Source organism: Scardinius erythrophthalmus (assembly GCF_964197995.2).
Source record: "Scardinius erythrophthalmus genome assembly, chromosome: 18".
Classification (NCBI taxonomy): domain Eukaryota; kingdom Metazoa; phylum Chordata; class Actinopteri; order Cypriniformes; family Leuciscidae; genus Scardinius; species Scardinius erythrophthalmus.
This window is the reverse complement of record NC_138238.1, coordinates 18,948,079-18,966,420: the sequence shown is the minus strand read 5'-3', so window position 1 is coordinate 18,966,420 and position 18,342 is coordinate 18,948,079. Positions and strand designations below refer to the sequence as shown.

General features: G+C 35.6%; 2 protein-coding genes across 4 annotated transcripts; one reads left to right on the top strand and one right to left on the bottom strand.

The window, feature by feature from the left end:
* Nucleotide 1: 1 nt before the first annotated feature.
* eif2ak1 (eukaryotic translation initiation factor 2-alpha kinase 1) lies at nt 2-11,823 on the bottom strand. Of its 2 annotated transcripts, XM_081392180.1 has the most exons (16): nt 11,782-11,823; nt 9,785-9,940; nt 8,952-9,119; nt 8,722-8,858; nt 8,554-8,591; nt 4,617-4,716; nt 4,450-4,530; nt 4,243-4,339; nt 4,035-4,095; nt 3,590-3,950; nt 3,385-3,481; nt 3,048-3,154; nt 1,208-1,337; nt 929-1,008; nt 535-768; nt 2-408 (listed from the first exon to the last, which is right to left on the bottom strand). In XM_081392180.1, the coding sequence occupies exons 1-16, from the start codon at nt 11,798-11,800 to the stop codon at nt 289-291; spliced, it is 1,986 nt and encodes a 661-aa protein (XP_081248306.1). In that variant the 5' UTR covers nt 11,801-11,823; the 3' UTR covers nt 2-288. The 2 variants fall into 2 exon arrangements, with proteins under 2 accessions (XP_081248306.1, XP_081248307.1); XM_081392181.1 differs by lacking the exons at nt 9,785-9,940; nt 11,782-11,823 and adding an exon at nt 9,302-9,474.
* pms2 (PMS1 homolog 2, mismatch repair system component) lies at nt 10,742-17,458 on the top strand. Of its 2 annotated transcripts, none has more exons than XM_081392178.1 (16): nt 10,742-10,804; nt 10,922-11,003; nt 12,152-12,291; nt 12,376-12,462; nt 12,939-13,041; nt 13,204-13,387; nt 13,460-13,627; nt 13,807-13,904; nt 14,042-14,141; nt 14,229-14,313; nt 14,895-15,047; nt 15,127-15,967; nt 16,406-16,573; nt 16,659-16,759; nt 16,846-17,015; nt 17,196-17,458. In XM_081392178.1, exons 2-16 carry the CDS (start codon nt 10,990-10,992, stop codon nt 17,337-17,339), a joined length of 2,556 nt encoding a protein of 851 aa, XP_081248304.1. In that variant the 5' UTR covers nt 10,742-10,804; nt 10,922-10,989; the 3' UTR covers nt 17,340-17,458. The 2 variants fall into 2 exon arrangements, with proteins under 2 accessions (XP_081248304.1, XP_081248305.1); XM_081392179.1 differs by having other exon boundaries at nt 10,744-10,792.
* Nucleotides 17,459-18,342: the final 884 nt, after the last annotated feature.

Below are 18,342 nucleotides of genomic sequence, written 5' to 3'. Positions count from 1 at the left end.
TCCTATCATTTGCAGCTTTATCCATATATTTAAAACTTGCAATCATTGTAATATTATGAAATGTAATATTAATAATACAAAAGTGTAAGGCTATTTTGAGGAACTATTTAATCAATGGAGACTAATGCACTATTGGCAGGGGACTTTACTTTACAGATCTTTTGTAACATTAAATATGGCACTCATTTATATACATAGTTGCACTCACACATACAACCATTTCCAAACAACAATTTACATAATTTACAAGTATTGAGGACTTATAGCAGTACAAAAGAGCTACTATTATTATGTCTTTTCTGGACTGTGTATTGCATTTTGAGAGATCTGTAGCTCACTGATCTGTCTCCTGAGCTGAACAATTTCTTCTTCTTGCTCATCAATCTTGCGCTTTAAATTGTGGATAACCTACAATAAAGAATGAAAACACATGTTTTTTTATTATTATTTTTTACAGTAACAAGTTCCAAAGGATAACTAAAATGAGGCTATGTAGATCACATTTGTTTTGTTCAACATTAAAACCACACTTACCATTTCACTGGTGCTGAAGAGGTCACTCTGAAGTAACTGAGATGCACTTGGTCGCATTGAGGGATCAGAGCTGGTCAGCAGACTGATATACTTGGCCAAAAGTGGCCAGTTGTTAGACAGTGTATTAGGGATCTTGCTCTGACGTAGTTCTCCAAGTGTGTGCGCACGCTCCATCTCAGTACCAAATGGCTGGAATAACTCAAACGCAATCACTCCTATACTGTACATATCCGACTGTATAAATGAAACACATACTGAGCATCAAGTTCTACTACCACATTTTTAGTATGTGCCTAAGATGAAACAGTCAAACATTGAAATACAGCACATAAAACAACAGAAACAAATGGATAGACATTGCATTATAACAGTTTGTAGCTTCACAGTGCCCTACCTTTGAATCATAGTGAGAACCCTCAAGTTGTTCTGGGGCAGCGTAAACAAAAGTTCCCACTCCACTAGTGTGAGCTGAGTCTGAAAAGTGCGAAAGGAGATTGTTTAGTCCAAGGTTGCATTAATTCAGAGCTGCCATTTAATGTTACCCGCTATTAAATCAGCAGTAGTTTTGCAACAAACAGAAAAATAAGAATATTCCAAATATATATATATATTTTTTAAAGAATTTGTAATAACTAAAATAATGGTGATTTGCTCTTGTGAATAGTTCTGTCACCTGTGTTTACACCTGCTTGAGAGCTGGAGGGCAGCTGCTCATGCTCGTCCGTTATAATGTTTTGGCAAGCCAAGCCAAAGTCCCCAATCTTCACATGGTACTCAGGTCCATGTAGGAAAATGTTTCTTGGCTGTAAATAAACAAATATAAATTTTAATTGGCAACAAACAAACATTATAAATACACAGTGAGTTTAAGCAACTTAATAGAGTAGTTTAAACTGAGATACTAGCACTAACTTTTTAATTTAACTAAATAAATAATGTGGAGCCATGCCATAATATGCAGTTCAAGTACAGATTTTACATTATAAATTATTTTATTTATCTAAAGGGTAACTCTCACCAAAATGCAACCTAGGCTCTTTGTGTTAATCTACCCGAGGCAAACTTTCGTTTAAAAGCATAATTAGAATGGAAATGCCACTTTTAAGTTTGACCGTATTTTCGTTTTAGGTTAAATGCCTTGTGAATGGGAGTGAATGGGGCGCTTTTATGATAGCATAAAAAAATCACTATTTTTAAAACACTAAGGAGACTCGACACAACATGAAACTTTGCTCGAAGTATCACCAGAGGGCTCTACACATGAACTCGAGCATTGAGAACATTGTTTGTGTACACAGAGTTTACTAAAAAGAAAGGTTTTGAACAACTCACTGAGCTGTGCCCGCCAGCATTTTGACAGTCAAAATTAGTCAATTTCCGAATGCGAATGAACTGACTCTGAATTTTAGTATTGTGTCTTATATGAGGATCCTTTTTCAAATACAAGGTCAATATTGATTTTCACTAACGAGAAAACAACAAATTATCCGTGAATTTATATTGAACTAAGCTTTAGGAGCTTTCAATCTTTACTCTCCTCCCTGTTACGGACATTGACTATTTTTGACTGACAAAATGCCGGAAACACAGTGAGTTGTTCTAAATCTTTCTTTTTAGTAAACTCTTTGTACACAAACAAAGAGTTCTCGAGCTCATGTGTAGAGCCCCTGGTGATACTTCGAGCAAAGTTTCATGTTGTGTCGAACCTTCTTTGTGTTTTAAAAATATCGATTTTTGATGCTATCATAAAAGTGCCTCATTCACTCCCATTCACAAGGCATTTAACCTAAAACAAAAATACGGTCAAACTTAAAAGTGGCGTTTCCATCCTAATTATGCTTTTAAATGAAAGTTTGCCTCGAGTAGACAAAAAGAACCTAGGTTGCATTTTGGCGAGAGTTACCCTCTAATTTATCAGGTTTTTATTGTTACACAGATAGAACATCCACAGTAATACATATCCAAAATTAACAGTTTTAACATATTAACTGATGAGAATTATATTTGTTTAGGAAATCCATAGGTGACTGTGTGTTCTAGACTTTTGAAAAATATGTGTGAAGATCCAAAGGGGATTCAGGGGTATTACGAGAACTATCAAACCTTCCTGTAACAAACAGATAAAGAGTGTGTTTGTAAGGGATAAGGAAATTGTTGGTCAAATTGACTGCAACTCATTATTAGCTCATTATTAACTCAAATTACCCAATGGTCATTTAATTTTTAAATTCTGTTAAATGTTATGCTGACTATAAACTGTTATGAGGCCACTGGATGTATCAGTAAAATGAATAAAGTAATTGTTAAGTGTGATTTATTATTAAGTTTAACCTCAAAAGCTCAAGTTTGCACATTGTTGTGCCACACCTGCCCAATATCTGTTATCAAAACTCTAGGCCTCCTATCATTTAAACAAATGCTACAGTTTGTATGCCAACAAGCCTTACATGAACTAGAAAAATGTAAGGTGCACAATCCCAAGTTATGTAAACCAACAAAATAGATACACATACCTTTAGGTCTCTGTGCATAATACCACGGGAATGAATGTACTCCACTCCTTCAAGTATTTTCTTTAAAATCTTCAATGCGTGTTCACAGTCTAATGACTCACAAGGATCTGTGGATGAATGTATTGGTTAAAAATTGCTCAAAATAACTCAACAATAAAATTATAAGCTGTAATCAAAACATCTAGCTCTGCAAATCAGCTTTTCTTGTCTTTCCGGTTTAGTAAAGGTGTATTTAAGTGTATGAGACATAGTACCTATTAAATTACATCTAAAGAAGGAAGTATAAATGTACAAATACTGTAAAATATAGTAACTCGTATGAATAACGTGATCTCACCTACTGACGTGGTTCTTGAGTTTCTTTCTTGTATCCAGTCTTTCAGAGATCGTTCACAAAGCTGCATTTGTATATAAAGCATTAAGTGGAACTGAACCTATAGACAGGAACAAGCATAAACCTAATATAAACATTATAAAAGATTACAAGATAATTATTTCTCATTTCAATTAAATTGATGGTTTACATTCAGTGGACCGTATACCTCTTGCGCCTGCTTTTCGGACCATTCAGTAGTGTCCATATCAATGTAAGAGTTATTGTTATTGTTCAATTCCAGTCTGTTTTGACTGAGGTCGTCCTCTGAGAGTGTTGAGCTGTCCCTTTTAGCTGCAGGGCATTTGCTCACCATAGAGCGAGGCTTTCCCAAAAACACACATGGAACAAAGTTCTGTGGGTTGCGGACATTTTTGGGGCAAACAGCATGTCCCATCTCTTCTTTTGAAGTTGAGGGTTTCACTGACATGCTTTCTAGTGCAGCCTGGTTTTCTTTGGCTTCTGCTTGTTCAGAATGTTCAAAAACAATGGATGATCCATTGCTGCTGTTAGTGTTTTCCTGCGTGCACCTGAAGCAAGATGCATTTTCAAATATACAATTGTAAACGTGTTACAATAAGTTATTTGTGTAGGAATTTTGTGTAGGAACTTACCCATCTTTCTGTGATGGTTTCTCTAATTCTGGAAATGTTTGTGAAACGAGGGATTTGGGATCTAGTGAGATAAACCGAACATTTGACAAGTTTGTACCATTTTTGCATGATTCCAGAAATACTGAATATAAGCAAAATATGATTTAAATGGGTATATATCTCCTAATGTAACCAATGTTATTTAGAACACATCATTAGAACAATGTACTTTTCACGGCAGGCTGAACGTGCTCCATCCATGCAGTGTGATAGCCAACAATATTGGAATGCTGAAGGCTGGAGAGCACTTTAACCTCTCGAAGAACCTGCGAGGAGATAAAAAAAAGACATGATATGACATACAATAGCTAAATCATACAGATGTGGGGGGGGGGTACATCAGAACAATAGTAACTGAATCGGTGACATACTTTACCTTCATACAGTCGTCTCTTGTTACTTTCTTGATTAGGATTTTTTTCACAGCATATTCCTGACCATCAAGCTTGTTTGTGACCTGAAATAGGTGTTTTTAGTACTACGCACCTTTCAACAATATGTGGTTTCCATCTTTGGAGCATAATATAATTAACTTTTTCTCACTTTAAACACTTTGCCATAGGCTCCTTTACCCAGTGTTGCGATTTCTTCAAATTCACTAAGGTAACGAGATGTCTGTGCTTGGAAAAGACCATCTTTGGTTCTAGGATAGAAAAGCATTTCTCAATTATTTGAAATGTTATAATACTATACATTGTCTTTTAAAAGTTTGGAGTCATTACGATTTTTAAAAATGAAGAATGCATTAGATTGACCAAAGGTGAAAGTAAAAGCATTTATAATGTTACAAATGATTATTTCGGTTTCAAATAAATGCTGTTCTTTTGAACATTCTATTCATCAAAGAATCCTCAAAGATATCACGATTTCCACAAAATATAAAGCAAACTGTTTTCAACATTGAACATTATTATGATAATAATAATAAGAAATGATTCTTGAGCACCAAATCAGCATATTAGAATGATTTCTTAAGGATCATGTGACACTGAAGACTGGAGTAATGACTGCAGAAAATTCAGCTTTGCCGTCACAAGACTAAATTCGATTTTAAAATACATTAAATTAGAAAAGTTATTTTAAATTGTAATAATATTTCATAATATTTCTCATATTATGGAGCTTATAATATGAGAAAATGATTTGAATTTGAATTGTGTCAATTTGAATTATTGACAAGTGTAATCTAACAAAATGGAATATTATGTGGGATTTTAAATAGTACTGAATTAGATTTTTTAAACGAATATTGAACATTTGAAATTTAACGAATTTAAATGTTTTTTGGCTGAATTTTAAAGGCGTATTTTCAAACAGCTATTTTTTTGTTCTGAACTCTTAGATTGCAAATATTCAGTTTTAAAAACTACAGATTCAAGTTTTCAAGATGAAGAAGAAATTCGGAACTTCAAATTCAGTTTTCTAAAATTCAAACCGCAGAAAATTCAGATCGTATAGAAAAGTACGTCACAGGTCATCCACAGGGAAGAGTAGAGGATCTCAGAAAAGTCAAACGGAGCATTTTGGCTGCACTGCAGTAGTTTTCTGCCGCAAACGAAGAGAATCCGTGTATCATTCGTTCAGTTGTTTTTTGATTTAATGTTAAAGAATAGAAAAAAGAGAAAACAGCTTGAATATTAGATTTCTAATATTCTAATAATAGTCTTCTGCTGCTGCAGTTGCACGGATTCTTAACGTGTTTATTGCAACTACGTAGTAAAAATGTATATACATTTCATTTTTTTCTCATCAAACAACCAGACAATGATTCGACACAACCCGTACCGGGGAAGAGCCTAGACAGGGCTATCCTCTGTGTAGATATGAATTCACCTACACTTTGCATCAACTGGGTATGGCAGGGTAGGCTAAATGACAGCTGTCATGGCCTGCATGGTCGCCCAGTAAGTTAAAAAAGAATTTAAGATATAAATCAATATAATTAGTAGTCAATTAAACATTTAAAACACTAATACTAAAAGGAAAGAATAATGCATTGACTTGGGTAGCCTATATAGGCCTAACATACACGCATGAACTGTCAGTCAGACTGACTATCAAAAATATTAAAATACATAATCTTCTGAGTTTTATGATGTAGGCCTTGTGTTTTATTTTTAAAACAAAATTTCCAAGGACCCTCTACTAATAACAGTGAATAAGCCCAAAATGAATGTGGGTGGGGGTAATGAACACAATATGTTTTTTTTTTTTGCCCAAATGGTCTCCACTCGCATTTTGTAATGCACCGGAGTGCAAGTTACACCGGATCATCTCCAAGTTGAGAGAGAGAAACGTGCGGGCGTCACATCGTCATAAAAACCAGCAGAATAACTTTTTATATGTTTGGTTGACTGTGTTTTATTTTGATAATGAACATGCTGCGATGTGAAGTTAGCAATGCCAGAACTGATAGGCTACTATGTTGTGTGAGCGGGCGATGCAGCGCCATCACTTGGATTTGTTCCACAGCAGGGAGAAATAACTTAATACTCTGTCATTTAGTCATACAGATAATATGACATCGTTCGAAACAGTAAAATTTTTTTTTTTTTTTGTGTACATTCAAAATGACTACAAAATGTCATGCCTTTGAAAAATAAATAAAACAACATGATGCGCTGCTTTAGCGCGTCTCGGTCTCCTTAAAGGGATAGTTCACTTTGAAATAAAATTTTGGTATGTTTTAGCTTACCTCAAGGGCATCCAAGATGTAGGTGTCTTTTTTTCCACAGTAGTTTCAATTTGGATATTTTTAGGCCAAACCGTTCTTGTTTGTCAGTCATATAATGCAGGTATACGGTCACTGTCTCAAAGAGCATGCACAGAGTCCAAATTAAAACAATTCCACATCGTCCAAATTAAACAATTCCCCATCGTAAGTACACATTGATGGCCTAAGACACGAAACGAGCGGTTTGTGTGAGAAAACGAACAGTATTTATATCGTTGTTACCTCTTGAACACAGCCGCGTCCAAATGATCTGAGGGCGCGGGCGGGTATAGATGTATATACTAGATGTCGCTTGGCTACGGTTTCGTTCCAATGAACTGCAGTAGCCAAGGCGACGTCTAGTGTATATATCTATACCCGCCCGCGGCCTCAGATCATTTGGACGCGGCTGTGTTCAAGAGGTAACAACGATATAAATACTGTTCGTTTTCTCACACAAACCGCTCGTTTCGTGTCTTAGGCCATCAATGTGTACTTACGATGGGGAATTGTTTAATTTGGACTCTGTGCTTGCTCTTTGAGACAGTGACCGTATACCTGCATTATATGACTGACAGACAAGAACGGTTTGGCCTAAAAATATCCAAATTGAAACTACTGCGGAAAAAAAGACACCTACATCTTGGATGCCCTTGAGGTAAGCTAAAACATACCAAAATTTTATTTCAAAGTGAACTATCCCTTTAAAGATCTTTCTGGCGCACACCAAAAATGAACCAAAATACAGCGAATAGCCTTCTTGGCGTGCCTACTTTTGAAAGTCAACATTTATATTATTTGACGTTAAATGCATTATATATGTGTAAGTCACTTTGGAATAAATTACAGCGTGTTTCATGATAGAAAACGTGACTTTACAGTCCGGAAAATAGGCTACGGTAGGTTATAGCAAATTATTTCACGGACCCCCTGGCACTTAAGAACTGCTGGTCTACACAGAAGAAGTCTACACTTCCGTTGTGTCGAGCCATTCGTTAGTCTAGTTGTTTGATGAGAAAATAAGTTTCGTAAGCTCCGTGCAACTGCAGCAGCGGATGACTAGGCTATTATTAGAATCTCAATTTTCTCATTTTTCTACTCTTAATATTAAATCAAAAAACGACTGAACGAATGATACACGGATTCTCTTGAACCACCACCACCACGTTTGCGGCAGAAAACTACTGCAGTGCAGCCAAAATGCTCTGTTCGAATTTTCTGAGATCCTCTACTCTTCCCAGTGGATGACCTGTGACCTACTTTCTGTACGATCTGAATTTTCCACGGTTTGAATTTTAGAAAACTGAATTTGAAGTTCCGAATTTCTTCTTCATCTTGAAAACTTGAATCTGTATTTTTTTAACTGAATATTTGCAGTCTAAGAATTCAGAACAAAAAAATAGCTGTTTGAAAATACATGTCTTTAAAATTCAGCAATAAAAACATTTCAATTCGTTAAATTTCAAATGTTCAATATGAATTTAAAGAAATCAAATTCAGAACTATTTAAAATTCCACATAATATTCCATTTTGTTAGATTACATTTGTCAATGATTCAAATTTACACAGTTCAAATTCAAATCATTTTGTCATATTATAAGCTCCATATTTTTTATGTATTTTTGATAAAAAAAATGCAGCCTTGGTAAGCATAAGATACTTAAGATTCTTTCAAAAAATCTGACCCCATTCTGACAGACCCTGAACTTTTGAACAGTATTACAAAGCAATGTAAGTGGAGGTGCTACAAGTGTAAATGTTTTCACCTTAGACTCTGGCCTTCTGTACTCAAATATCTATGTTCCTGCAAAATCCAAAAGATGAACAGGTAGGGCAAAATAAGAAGTTTGTTTTCTTTTGGTTTTGTTGATGAAAGCAAGAGCTGGACAGAAATCACACCAAAATGACATTGATGATGAATTAAGTAGTATTACCTGTGGGAAAAGCGATGAGCTGGTCGCATGCAGGAGCTCTGTGAACGCCCGGTTATGCTGTAGTCGGACTGTGCTGAACTCATCGCTGATAGCCAGCGGAGAGAGGAGGTTCATGGCTGCTAAATGCTGGCCCATCACTGAAACAACAGAGGCATTTGAAACATACATTTTAAGACAAACAGTAAATGAACAAATTTTGCCTTTTATAAGCCAATATCAATGACGCTAACCTTTAAACAGCATTCGTGAGCGTGTGGGATCACTCTCGTAAACAAAGCACAAGTGTTCCAGTAGAGATCCCAGCAGCAGTTGGTTGGGAATGGCAGAGGCAAATTCCTGGATCGACGGATACTGTTTCCCCGCCAGCAACACCTCACAGTTATTGTCTGAGTCTGAGGCTGCATTTATATGAAAAATAGAAAGGGTGGTGAATACTAAATTTTTTGACTATGTTTGAATATAAAACATATTATATATATATATATATATATATATATATATATATATATATATATATATATATATATATATATAATCTGACCAAAATGAGTCTAAAACAACTTAGATTGGGGTGTCTTACCTTCAGCAATAACTTTGGCAATTAAGGCCATAATGTCATTTCCCTCTGAATCCATTTAGACACCAAACATTTACTGTATTCTCTTAACAGCTGAGCAAATATAAATATACCAATGCTGCATCTTGTGTGTACATCAGGGGTGGGTAAGCTCTAAGTCACTTATCAGCTTGAAACAGTTTCAAGTTACCCCCCACACACCCCTAAGAAGCCACACATATGAAATATTAAGTAGGGGGGACATCTTAAAACTGCATTATTACATTTTAGTCATTTGGACATACTACTTTAACAATTTATGCACCTGATGTTCACAGTCTCTAACATCCAAAAAAAAAGTAAATATTAATCAAAGAACTAACACCAATTTTTACAGACGCCCTGTTTTGTTTAAGAGCCCCAGACTCTTAATCATGACTACTCTGATAACAGTGCAATGTCATGAATAAAAGGGGCTGTACAATATTGCCGTTGGAGTGCACTCACTGTCAAATTGGACGTCGTCCTCCGTATCTGTCAGGCTGAACATTCCTCTTCTAGGTCTTCTGTCTGGAGTGAAAAGGCCCCGTCGGACATGAAGGCTACGGCTTCTCAGATGGGAAACTACACCGCTACTCGAACTTTCCTCTGCCATGAGAGTCTCTGTTTTGCGAAACATGACGTTTTTATGAAAGACACTTCAGTGCATCACCTTCATTAGACCTATTCAGAAAGGGTCAACTTTCGAAAACCCAACCCTTTTGATCGGGAAAACCCCCACTAACAAGTTTTAAAACTGGCCGAATAAAAATATCATAGTAAACTGACAGTTGCCTGCCATGTTTCAAGGGACAGGGGTAAGGAAGTATCTCAAAATTGTCTTCATATATGAAAAACAAAGAAATACATAATGCATCAAACTGTTAATCGAATATACGTTTGGTTTATAGATTGTAGATTTAACATACTTGGATCTCTATACAGACAATGACATTAACAATTTTGTTGTGTCAGTGTCAGTTTCGGCATTATCAGATTTGAACTTTGCACACAGTCCCTACCCAGACAACCACGTGCAGGGTGATGAAATGTTTCAAAATAAAACGTTAAAATTGGTACTTTGGTTTTGTTGCAAAGCATCGCAATGATACATCAATAAAATTAACTGATTAAAAAAACTAGGAGAAATGGAGAATATATATATATTACTTTGAATATATATATATATATATATATATATATATATATATAGCCGTTTTTTGGAAAATTTGTTTCCACATAGACTTCACAGAGGAAGACGCATTAAGTTAAAGATTAACTTGGCATAACAAAGTCATAAAAAAAGAAAGATGTTCATATAACAGCCGACGGTACAAATTTGTACAGTAGCATTGACAGTAGGCAACAGTTGATCACATGTCCCGGACGCAAAACGTGCTAAACCTGATGTTTTGCGTCACGCCGCGGGCGGGAACGTGTTCAGACTGAGCAGCATAGAGCGACGCACTTATGCGCGTGCGTTTATTGGTATATCTGATATAGTTTGTAGTTTATCATAGCTTTTTTTCTTGACGAATAATTGTTTTTTCACACTGAGCAATGAAAACACATTCAATTCCTGCTTGTTTCTTCTGAATACCGTAGGGAGCAAAAGCTATCAAAATAGCCACAATGCAAAGTTAAGCGTCTGTAACCATACTGTTACAGAAAGGATGTCAGATTCGTGGTAAGTTTTTAAAGCTTTGCATGTTCTGCGGACTAGACAAGTGAAACGATCCGCTCTCAGGGTTGGGCAAAGATACATCAAAATGTATTTTAAAATAAAACACCAAATACCTTAATTTTAATTGTATCAAAATAAACTACAAAATACAGCAGCCACAAAATGTATCAAAATAAACTACTGTATTTTTGTATTTTAAAATGTACTTACAAGGGAGCATGAAATTTCTTAGCAAACCTTCCATCAGTTGGCCTATTTAATCTATCCCTTCACCATTACACTGACTCAGTTGATTAAGTAAACAATGTTTGATAGCAACAGCTTTTCTCTGCCTAGTCATGCAATAAATCTGATATGCAACCAGTTAACAGATCAAATATTCACATATCTCCCAGATGAAGGTTAGTTTTAAAGTAATCAACAGTTTAACAATTTGCGAATGACATAGTTGTATCCTTATTTAGTTACTTGGTGTTTGGTAACGAAGGGCCTATTTTGCATTAGCAATACCGACTCAATGACAACTGATAGCCCCTGTATTCATAGGAACTTTATTTTATTTTTCGTGCACAACCGACGTAGGCTGAAAGTAGCAAGCTTAACTGTGGGGCTGTTGCTCAGTATAATAGTTTTCAAGAACATTATGTAAATTGGTACACTATTTATAGAACACTACTACTAAAACGAACACCAAAACTTAACATGAACTCTTAAAAATTATAGCAATTTATGAAAAAAAAAAAAAAATGATGGAAAACTGGCAAGCCTGCACGTTTCTTACCTTGACCACCCTCTTCCATATGGAATTATGGATCAATTTTCTGTTCTTATCTCAACATGTCTGGGCAAACTACTGATTAGGCACCAATCAGAGGCCGCATTTTTATGATGTCATTATGTAGACTTCTTACAAAGTATTATAAAACTACAAAAATACAGAACACTAAAGTATTTTGATACAACATATGAAGCCATTTTCATCAACCCTATCAAATACAAATTACAAAATCCTATTTTATATTTGAAATACATGTATCATAAATACTGCTCATCCCTGTCTGCTATACTGGAAACACTGTTTACTACAGTATTGTACAGTTTACTAATGTGTCATGCTGTTTGCTCTCATAGTCTGTATTTTAAAATCCTAGCACGGATTCTGCTGGAGCCATAAAGGCAATAGACAAACAGTCTGTGCATCAGATCTGCTCTGGACAGGTGGTGCTGAGTCTGGCCACAGCTGTGAAGGAGCTGGTGGAGAACAGCATTGATGCTGGTGCCACTAATGTTGGTGAGCTCAAGGGATGACAGCATGAGGATAATGCTTGCGCTTGAGATAATGCTACATTTGATCAATTGTTTTGTTTCCATACAGATGTCAAGCTAAAAGACAGTGGAACAGAGTTGGTGGAAGTGTCAGACAATGGAAAAGGTGTTGAGGAGCAAAACTTTGAGGGACTAAGTAAGTTGCCTTTTTCTGAACATTGGACATAACAGAGTCTGGCATGCTTACACTACCGGTCAAAAGTTTATCAAAATTACGTTTTTTTTTTATATATAGATAATATATAATACAACTATATATATAATAAAGGTGACCCTAAAGAAATTTATAGTGTTACTTAGATATGAATGTTTTTAAATAAATGCTAAGCTTAAAATATTTAAGCAGCAAAACGGTTTCGAACATTGATAATAAGAAATGTTTCTTGAGCACTAAATCAGCATATTAGAAGGATTTCTGAAGGATCATGTGACACCGAAGGCTGGAGTAATGGCTGCTAAAAGCTTTCCATCACAGGAATAAATTACATTTTAAAATATGTCACATTTTTAATAGCAATAATATTTCACTTCTTTTAAAAACATTCTAAAGTCTTAATGATTCCAGACTTTTGACGGGTAGTGTACCTATCTGTGTCTTCTCCACATCTGCAGCTTTAAAACATCACACCTCTAAATTAAGAGATTTTTCCGACCTGATACACGTGGAGACGTTTGGGTTCCGCGGTGAAGCTCTCAGCTCACTTTGTGCTCTTAGGTAACACTTTACTTTGTATGCGTCTTCTTAATTCTTACAGTATGAGCATTACATAATATGTGATGATTATAGCACAATGATGATCTCACAATTGATCATGTACTGATATGTTTGATTAAACTCTCTAGTGCTTCCTTAATATACACTGTTCAATGTCCGCAGTGATCTTAGTGTCGTGACCTGTCATGAGAGCGCTCAGATCGGAGCTCGGCTGGTGTATGACCACAATGGTCATCTCACTGAGCGCGTGCCGCATCCCCGTCAGCACGGCACTACCGTCACTCTTCAGAAGCTCTTCTCCACGTTACCTGTTCGACACAAGGAGTTCCAGCGCAACATCAAAAAGGTCTGCTGGGATATATATGGGTACATGGGTTTGTCTCCATGTTTAGGAAGGAATTAAATAGTTTCTTCACAGGATTATTCCAAGATGATTTTCGTCTTGCAATCCTACTGCATCATCTCCACTGGTGTGCGTATTACATGCACTAACCAGATGGGACAAGGCAAGCGCACCACAGTACTGTGCACCAGCGGCAGTAACAGCATGAGAGACAACATTGGAGCTGTGTTTGGACCTAAACAGGTGAGAATAACCTATTTTCTAGTGGATATTTTAAGATAAATTCTTATTATTTATTCTTCTCTAAACCAAAATTGACCAACATAACACACTATCATATTATTCTAACAAAGTACCTGCATTATTGTTTGTCCATGTTGTTTGAGAGTAACATACTATGTCACATTTTTATTTGTCCTCAGCTACAAAGTTTGATTCCCTTCCAACAAATATCTCCCAATGAATCCATTAAGGAAGACTATGGTCTCTGTGGGGTAGATGTTCCAAAAGACCTTTTCATGTAAGTTATTCTGTGTAAACATATTCATTTGTGGGTCTATCTACGATTGACTTCTTATCAGTTCGGCTAATGAAAACCATATTATAACTTGGATATTCCTGTGTAAAGTGATGTTTATTGGTACTATTGCATTCTAGCATTGAAGGGTTTGTGTCACAAGGGGATCATGGTGTTGGTCGAAGTGCTACTGACAGACAGTTCTTCTTTATCAATAAAAGACCCTGTGATCCAGTAAAGGTGTGTGGTCTTTTTATGTAAGTATTATTCCATTTATAATATATTTAATAAGTATGATGTGTTCATATTTTTTTGTCATATTTGCAGGTCTCCAAGCTTGTGAATGAGGTTTATCACATGTACAATCGGCATCAATACCCATTTGTCGCTCTAAACATCACTGTCGCTTCAGGTAAGACAAAAATTAAGAAATGAAATTAGTATACTGTATATAGTGTACTGTATATAATATAATATATCGCATATGATTGTAAATAAGTGGATACTCTACTGTTCAAAAGTTTGGGTTATTAGGTATTAAATGTGTTAGGTATTTAAAGAAATAAATACTTTTATTTAGCAAGAGGAATTACATTTTAAATGTCTTTACTGTCACTTTTGACAGGTGTCGCAAAAAATTATATTTTAAATAAACTCGTTGTTCTAAACTTTCTCTCCATCAAAGAATCACATTACTACTAAAAATAATTGTTTCTTGAGCACCAAATCAGCATATAAGAAGGATTTCTGGATCTCACGGATATTTCCGTGGTCTTGCGATCACGGAAATAAATTACATTTTAAAATAGATTCAAATAAAATATATATATTTAACAATTTACTGTATTTCTGTACTTTCGAAAATATTTAAATAGTCATTCAGAAACCTTTAAACGGTAGTTTATATAATACAAAGTATGTAGAATATAAATGCTTAATGAAGTATTTTTAAACATATTTAATCCTGTGTTTTGATTCTTTGCTTCACTTTAGACTGTGTCGACGTGAATGTCACTCCAGACAAACGTCAAATCCTTCTACAAGAGGAAAAACTCTTGCTGGCCATTCTAAAAAGCTCACTTATTGCTATGTTTGAGATTGGTGTCAATAAATTAAGTCTCAATCACATTTCTCCAGCAATTACAGGTAAAGTACTTCAGACCTTTTAGGACAGCTCATGTGTTGTCTTGAAGTGTCATTACATATGTTGATGTTGCTCTTGAAGGCCTAGGTAGACCAACTAAGACAAGCACTGGTACAGAAGATTGTGAAACCGTTTCAGCCTCTGAAGCTCTTCCAGATGAAGGGCCCCCAAAGACCTCCATCAATCTAGCAGGACTTAAACAAGCATTTTCAAACCATCAGGCTCCAGGAATTGGGTCAAAGCAGTCTAGTCATAAAGCTGTTTGTGCTGGTCCTTCTCAGAAGAATATGTTTTCCTTTGTGAGCTGCTCTAAAAAAGTTACTGACATGAGGCCGCCTTTAAAATCCTCTCCAAGTTTTGCGGCTGTTACTTCCATTAAATCGACTGCTTGTTTAGCTAAATATAAAAGCACCTTTGATAGTGATGCTGATGATTCTTGGGCTGCAAACCAAAGTTCTGCAAAAGACGATCCAGAGATTCTACTTGAAAACAATTCAGAAAACAAGTCAGTTTTACACCCTATTATATATGAAACTGATGTTAAAGCTGAGACTATAGATGAACCTGTAAATGATAAGTTCTGGAGTCATGAACCTTTGATGCCAGAAACAAAGTCAGAACAACACCAGGAAAGAATCTTAAGTCCTGAAGCTAAAAGAGCTAGACGTGAAGATGAACCTCCAGCATGTTTGGTGGACTCCAAAAACAAGAATTCCTCCCAGGAATTGGATTCACCTGTCAGCATACAGAAGAAAACTGTGCTTTTGCAGTTTTCTCTGCAGGAACTTTCTAAAAGGATACAGAGGCTGCAGGCTCAGAAGACCGAGAACAATGATCAAGAGCCAAAATATAGACGGTTCAGGGCGAAGATTAACCCTGGAGAAAACCATAGTGCTGAGGACGAGCTTAAGAAAGAAATAAGGTTAGACTGATCTTTTTACTTTGAGCGCCTAAAGAGATAGTTCACCTAAAAATGAAACTTCTATCATCATTTTCTTTCCCTCATGTTGTTCCAAACCTGTATGACTCACTTTCTTCTGTTGAAGAAAAAAAGATATTATTTTAAAGAATGTTTATTTATTTTTTAGAATTTTAAAGAACCAAACCCTTTTGGTGAACATTGACTTGCATTGTTTTTTTTCCCCCTACAATGGAAGTCAATTGGAACCGAAACTGTTTGGTTACCATTATTTTTCTAAATATGTTCTGCAGAAGAAAGAAATGCTTACTGGTTTGTAACAACCTGAGAATGCGATTTTCTTTTTTTTTGGGGGGGGGGTTTACTATCCCTTTGAAATACTGCAATCATCATGTTTATGAGTTTATATGCCATTTAAAAGGTTTCAACTTTTCTTTACAGCAAAGATATGTTCAAGGATATGGAAATCATTGGTCAGTTCAACCTGGGTTTTATTATCACCAAGCTGAAATCTGACCTTTTCATAATCGACCAGCATGCCACAGATGAAAAGTACAATTTTGAGATGCTCCAACAGAATACGGTTTTAAAGGGACAGAGGCTCATAGTGTAAGTCACAATCTGCACAGATAAGTGGAACTGGGAGCTGGTATTTATTTTAAAGCTAACTTACATTTTCTTTCTCCATATGCAGTCCACAAAATCTCCACCTCCCGGCTATCAGTGAAACTGTGCTCATGGAAAACCTTGAAATCTTCAGAAAGAATGGATTTGACTTCCTCATTGATGAGGATGGTGGGTTATCTACTGTAGTAGATTTTCAGGATCGTATCTGGTACATATTCCTTCAAATTGATGTGGTATGGTGGTGTGTTTATCAGCTCAGGTTATGGAGAGGGTGAAGCTGGTGTCTTTACCTACAAGTAAGAATTGGACCTTTGGGCCAAGTGACATTGAAGAACTCATCTTCATGCTTAGCGACAGTCCAGGAATCATGTGTCGACCTTCTCGAGTTAGGCAAATGTTTGCATCCAGGGCTTGTCGCAAATCGGTGAGGGCAGCTAACTTTTCTTCCCGTCAGGAATATTTTGCAACCCTGTTCTAATCCACCTGTATGAACCCACATAAAAACCTGTAAAGGAAGATCAGAGTCTGTGATTGAGCCGTTGAATATTTGTGTTCTTTTTAAGCTTTTATATAAACAGTTTGTTCTGTTTTTCTGTTTACACAGGTGATGGTTGGCACTGCCCTCAACATCAGTGAAATGAAGAAACTTGTGCTTCACATGGGTGAAATTGAACAGCCCTGGAATTGTCCACATGGTAGACCCACCATGAGACACCTTGCTAATCTGGATATGGTTTCTCCTGACTGAAACACTTTATTTTCGCTGAGTTTGCCTGTGAATTTTATATTGACTGTTAAACACTATTGTTTTAATTAAGGATTTTATTATTATTTGTATTTTTTATAATAAAGTATCTTTCTCACGTTTTTGAATGTGTTTGAGCTCCTAATTCTTTATCTAACTGTAATGTCACTTTTTTTGGAGGCTTTGTATTTTTTATTTCTTCAAAATTAGTAAACATTTTAAAGGTGCAAATATATAACCCCTAGTGTTTGTATAGAATAGAAATAATTAATTTAAAGGGATAGTTCACACGCACAAAAAATGAAAATTGTCATGGTTTACCCACCCTAATGTCATTCCAAACCTGCAAGACTTTTTTTTTTCTTATGTGGAACATAAGGTACTTTGATAAATAAATTATTGTTTTGTTTATCTGTACAGTGGATGTCAATGGTCTCCAAAACTATTTAGTTACTAGTTTTCCTCAGGGGGAAAAAAAAAGTTATTTTGTAACACTTTACAATATGGTCTCATTTGTTAACATTGGCTAATGTATTAACTAACATGAACTAACAATGAGCAATACATTTGTTACAGTATTCATTCATTTTAGTTTAAAAAATACAGTTCATTGTTTGTTCATGTCAGTTAACAGTGCATTAACTAATGTTAACAAATACACTTGATTTTAATAATGTATCAGTAAATGTTGAAATTAACGTTAAGATTAATAAATGCTTTAGAAGTATTGTTCATTCTTGTAAAGTGTAAGTGTTACAGTAATTTTTTGGTGAACTGTACTTTTAATATGTGCATGTACAGAAGCTGACTTTCAAAAATAAAACTACTGTGAGAAATGTTATTTGGAGTCTAAAAAAATGACCGATTAGACTCGGTCCCTAATCATATTTTACATTAAACAAGACTATTGTTTTTACCCTTCTAACTTGCCGTACTGTTACATTGCTTAGCAACCGGTAGTCTGTTACTATGTACACCCCACAGGGATGTTAACTAGTTGGTGAAC